The sequence below is a fragment of the Phlebotomus papatasi genome, chromosome 1 (assembly GCF_024763615.1).
Source record: "Phlebotomus papatasi isolate M1 chromosome 1, Ppap_2.1, whole genome shotgun sequence".
NCBI lineage: Eukaryota > Metazoa > Arthropoda > Insecta > Diptera > Psychodidae > Phlebotomus > Phlebotomus papatasi.
The window spans coordinates 64,868,655-64,874,245 of NC_077222.1; the positions used below are offsets into that span (position 1 = coordinate 64,868,655).

The 5,591-nt window shown below is 37.5% G+C and overlaps 1 protein-coding gene across 1 annotated transcript; it reads left to right on the plus strand.

Annotated features, from left to right (window-relative positions):
* Positions 1 to 1,409: 1,409 nt before the first annotated feature.
* On the plus strand, positions 1,410 to 3,000 carry LOC129804422 (zinc finger protein 675-like). Its single transcript, XM_055851691.1, has 2 exons — positions 1,410 to 1,659; positions 1,741 to 3,000. Exons 1-2 carry the CDS (start codon positions 1,525 to 1,527, stop codon positions 2,968 to 2,970), a joined length of 1,365 nt encoding a protein of 454 aa, XP_055707666.1. The 5' UTR covers positions 1,410 to 1,524; the 3' UTR covers positions 2,971 to 3,000.
* Positions 3,001 to 5,591: the final 2,591 nt, after the last annotated feature.

Here is a 5,591-nt window from a genome sequence, read left to right on the forward strand (position 1 = left end):
GAAAACTATGCAGCTAAATTTGAGATTTGTATAATGGTAAAACTATATTTTGAAGGAATGCAAAAATTATGCTTATGAGCAAAATCATTATCATTTCCTTGAAAATGTTAACCATTACACTAACCTTTTAACAATCTATGCGACATTATACGCTAACGTACGAATCAGAAGAGAATTGCAGCGTGCCACTGAAAAGAAGTCGACCAGGAACAAACTCCGCTGCCTCACACATTTTAAAAATATGTGATTCATTGAAAATTCAGTAACATTTTAAACATGTCATGGGAACCCATTCGTGTCGTCTTACTGCTATATCAGGCAGACATTAAATTCTACAACAGGAATTGGTTCTACAATGTAGAACCTACATTAATTATAGGACCAGAGTCAGTGAGGAAAACTGAAAAGGAAAAATTGTAGGCTCATATTTCTTCGATATAAGCAGGAAACTGCAATGCTTCGTGAACAATTGAAACTAGGGAAGCATGACAAATGATGGTCTCAAACGTATGAGATTAAATATTTAAAAAAATGGGAACTTTTTTGTGTTTTAAATATTTAGAAGTTAATACAATATATGCCTTTGATAAGTTGTGAAGTATCGCAAGAAATCTAAATGTTTTCAAGTTATTTACTGTGAAACTTTCAAAAAATATATTGAAAAAATATGTCTAAAAAAAGTTATTATTTATACACTACGCCACTGACTTTCGGTTACATCAAAATATTTCAAAATAAAATTATGGTACTTGGCGCCATCTAATAGTGATTCTGAATATTACGATATGTTCAGCAACACTTTTTTGAACTCCGTGCCACCTCCCTGATTGTAACCTTATAAATTGGGAGGCCGCCACCGTCGCGGCTTTTGGAACCCCAAACTCTTTCGTTGCTGGGTTATTAAATAGCATAAAATGAAATGCACTTACAGTAGAACCCCGCTATAGACCATCGCTCTATAGTCCACAATTTATCGACCGTTGATTTCAAAACACTGATTTTAAGTTAGGTTATGTTTTTTAGTATGCGACATGCATGTTAATCAAATTTTAGAGCGTTGTAGTCTAGGCTATGAGGTTTCCAAAACGTAGCGTGGGTTCGCTGTGGTTACAATAGGACCGGAGATATGATAGAACAAAGTACAGAAAACTCAAAAAATCATATCTCCGGTTCTATTTGACCGATTTTAATGGGTGGTTCAGCTCTTAAATACTTAAATCGAATTTGTATGCATTATCTGTCCCTTTATCATCGATACTTTGACTTTTGCATCCGGTAACAGGGGTAACAGTAACAGCAGTAACAGTAACTCGCTTCTACGCGCTTCGCCGCGCTCCGCGCTCGCTTCTCCATTTTTTGGCATACCGTTTTTAACGGTGTATTTGAGTTTGTTTTCTTTGTATTCTCTTCAGGGTGGTAGTTTAATTTGGGTAAGAATTTCAGTGGTGTGGTGTCACTATATTTTGTGTTTTGATTTATAAAAATTTGCAATTTTAGTGAAAAAGTTGATAAAAATCTCAGAAAATGACTAATATTACTTTATCAAGCGATAAAGTATGCCGACTGTGTTTGGTGAAGGAGCAGGATGTGTATTTGGGCGATAAGATGGCTAAGGATGCAAAATACTGCCAAATTGTCATGAGCTTCACGAACATCACAGTAATTTTCAATAAAATGAGATTTTCTATAAAGAATATTAAAAAAATAATAAATCATGTGTCTTGGTATTTTGGGGAACAGTACTCGCCAAATGATGGATTGCCACAGTCAATTTGTCGGATGTGTGCTTGTCAGCTCAAGAATATTTACATCTTTAAGCAACGCTGCGAGTCTTCCCATGAGACTCTGCTGGCCAACTTTGGCAGCCAGGACCACGTTGAGTATTTGGATGAAGTGAAGGACATCCCGGAAATAAAAACAATCATTATGAAAGAATCTGAAGATGTGGAAGATCAGAGAAATGATGACATAAAAGTTGAGGATGATGATAATGGGATGGATTATTACTCGGAACCAGAGATTATGGATTCAGGGATAACAGTGAAGCTCAAGGAGACGACAGCTGGGGGGTCAGGAAAAAGGGCACGTGAAAAGAGGCATCAATGCAGTGAATGTGGGGCTCTTGTGGAGTCTCCCAGCAAGCTCGTTCGCCATCTCCGGACTCATGTTCTGGACAACTATAAAGTGAAGCACAGTTCTCAAAATGGCAAGATTTACTCCTGCAAGAAATGTGGCCGGGCTTACTTGAAGGTTAAAGAGCTCAGAGCTCATGTTGTCAATGGAGGTTGCAAGAAAGCCTCTTCGGATCTTGTCGTGGAAGCAGATGTTGAATCTGGATCGCAACATATTCAGAAGAATGAAGATGAATCACTTTTCAGCTGCACCAAATGCTCATTTACGCACGAATCTGCCGAGGAAATGATTGAACACTATCGCGTGAGTAAATCCTGCAGTGAGGAAGTCAAAGAGAAACCGTTCATGTGCGAATTCTGTCAGAAGCAATTTCAATATAAATCCTGCCTGGAGAAGCATCTACTGTGTCACACTGGCGTGAAGCGTTTCGAGTGTGACATCTGCTTTAAGAAATTCACTCGGAATGGCGAAGTTGCCATGCACAAGAAGCGCCACGCCAACATCCGACCCTATGTTTGTGAAGAATGCGGATCGGCATTTGGCAAATCCTCGGATCTGGTGCGTCATCGCAGGATTCATACCAGAGAGGCTCCCTATCAGTGCATAGTGTGCGAGAGGCGCTTCATCTGGGATACAGCTCTTAAGGTCCACATGCATTCCCATACAGGAGAGAGACCATATGTATGCAAAAAATGCCCCAAAGCGTACTCCAGCAGGAGTGGCCTGGTGAAACATCGAGCTTCGAACCATCAAGAGCCCGAGGCAGATGCAAACAGCGGCACTACTCCACCAAACGAAATAAAAATTCTCCGGAAATCTTCTCGATTGGCCAGATAAATTATAATAAAATAAATATTCATGACCTTATTTGTTGCGCTCAATCTTTCCTTAGGTTCTAGATCCCTGATATGCTTCAAAAGTGTCATTGAGAAAATAATGTGGAGGGTTCACGTTGAGCCAGAAAGGATTCAAAGCGTTGGCGTTAAAAAAAAAAAACGGGAGTTCCGGGATTATGCATACCGAGCATACCGATTTGAACCGTTTTATAAATCACTCAAAATATTGTCCAAAATACCTGGAGTCAGGAGCATCACGTTTCCTATGTTTCCCATATGTTTCTAGTGTGCCGAAAAAACTTTTGAGTTTATTAGCTGTTTTCTGTCATTGTGGAATGAATTAGCAAATAATACAAATACAAAATAAAAGCCAATTTAATCACGAAGAGGCAACCGAAACCCCTAAATTGGCAACCTACATAGTTTCGGAGATATCTCGTGAAATTTGTACGAAAACGGGAAAAAATTTACACTAAAACTGATCGCATTTTTTAGAGCTAAATGTCACCCCCCTGTTAGGAGTAATAAAATTGAATTTCGGATAAAAATTATTTATCGGTTATGGACCCCTTCATTACCAGTCCATAACCGATTGGAATCGGTTTAGGTTTGTCAGGAATTTTAAGACCGTTCCAGCAAGCTCAATAATGATACCATTTGAATGCAAAGGGCTGGAAAAGGGTCTCAGGCTTTGCGAAATGCTCGAACTCGTAACTTAGATGCTATACCGCAAAAGTACTTTCACATCATTTACCGTTTATCGGTTCTCAACCGATTTGAACCGATTCATAAATCTCTCAAAAGATCCTCCAAAATTGTTTTAAAAGTAAATAGAATTAATTTTCAGATAAAAAATTTTTATCGGTTATGAACCGGTTCATTACCGATTCAAAACCGATTGGAACCGGTTCCGTTTTATAGGAAATTCCAAGACCTTTCCAACGAGCTCAAACATGACCACATTTGCTTAATAAATGCGTTCTCTAGTGTCTTTTTAACCTTTGACCTTAAAAACCGTTATTAGGAATGATTCAACGCTACTTTCGTATATGGACGAAGTTCGCCTGAGTAATTTCCAAAACATATAAAAAAGGGATGGCAAAGCGCCCCAGCTTTGCGGAATGCTTGAACTCACGAGACAGAGCTCACGGTGAATAGCTTCTGGCATAATCTTTTGGAATCACTGATCCACTAGAGATCAAATTGATTCATAAATCACAAGAGCATTTGAAAATCAAAAAATCGGTTCTTAACCGATGAATACCGATGCAGCCCGATTCTAATTTGCAATACTTTTCTAAAAAATTAAATTTTAAGCAAAAAGAAAAATGAGCCTTCCAATGTGGTTGACCTTTGACCTTCAATAATTCATAATGGCGAATTTTCCGGTCATAGGTATATTTGGGCGAAATGTTCACCTGGACTAGCTCTAAAACATATCCAAAAATCATTGAAAAAGCTTGGGCCAATTTTGAGAAAAATCGAAAAAACTTTACTTTTAGGGAATATCAATTTTATTAGGGATGTAAAATTATTCAAAAATCGGTACTTAACCGGTTCATTACCGATGAAGACCGATGCATCCGGGTTCGACATTGCAGTACCTTTCCAAAAAATCCAAATTTAACCCAATCGATTGAATAATGAGCCTTCCAAATTGGTTGAACTTTGATCTTCAATAATTCAAAATGGCGAATTTTCCGGTCATAGGTATGTTGGGCGAAATGTTCACCAGGACCAGCTCTAAAACATATCCAAAAATCATTGAAAAAGCTTGGGCCAATTTTTTGCAAAATTGGAAAAACCTATTTTTTGATCTATTTTTGGGGGATAGAAAACGTATGAAAGGGAAGTTTAAGTGCGACGTAAGGTCACAGCCAATAAATACATTTCTATGGGGAGTGATATGGTCCCGGTGATTTAAGCCACAGATATACCTGACACAATTATTGAAAGAAACTGTGAGACAGTGGACGGAGTATTTAAGTATTCAATTTATACTATTAAAGAAAATAAACAATGTAAATGACAACTGAGAATATACGAAGTGAACTAAGTGGAAGTAAGTGTCGCCTACTAAAAGCAATGGCGACAAGTGGTAAATCAATTTCAGAACTATTACCACTTTCTGCCATATCTCATTTTTACATAAATAGGGGAGACTGGGGCAAAAAGTCACAAAACGGATATTTTTTTTTTTTACAAGCTACTCGAACGCTTCAGAATTTCTAATTAGCGCAGTTTTATATGAAATTCACCATTCTACAATATTGTAGAAGTCATTTTCCTCTATTTTGTAAAGAAATACGTTTGTCGAGCCGTTTTCTAAAAGGTAATTTTGTGACCATTCTCAAAAATGCTGGGGCAAATAGTACCAGACATGAAGTCTTACATTATCACATTATTATCACATTTTAATTCGCTTTATTACGGGCTTCCGTAAATTTGAAAAAAATACCTAGAGGACATATTTTCATAGAAAATTTATTAATCTACACCTTTGTAAAACACAGTTTTCTCTATCTGAACGAGAAAAGCGCTTTTCAAGCTATTTTAGAATAAAACACAGAAAAGACTGCAAATCGTTTGACCAATGAAAACAAGAAGCGGCGAGACATGGTA

Bases quoted from the DNA above. Each gene is read 5' to 3' on its own strand.
- LOC129804422 (XM_055851691.1), top strand. From the start codon at position 1,525: ATGACTAATATTACTTTATCAAGCGATAAAGTATGCCGACTGTGTTTG. The intron at 1,660-1,740 runs GTAATTTTCAAT...TTTGGGGAACAG, and splicing joins TGAGCTTCACGAACATCACA to TACTCGCCAAATGATGGATT.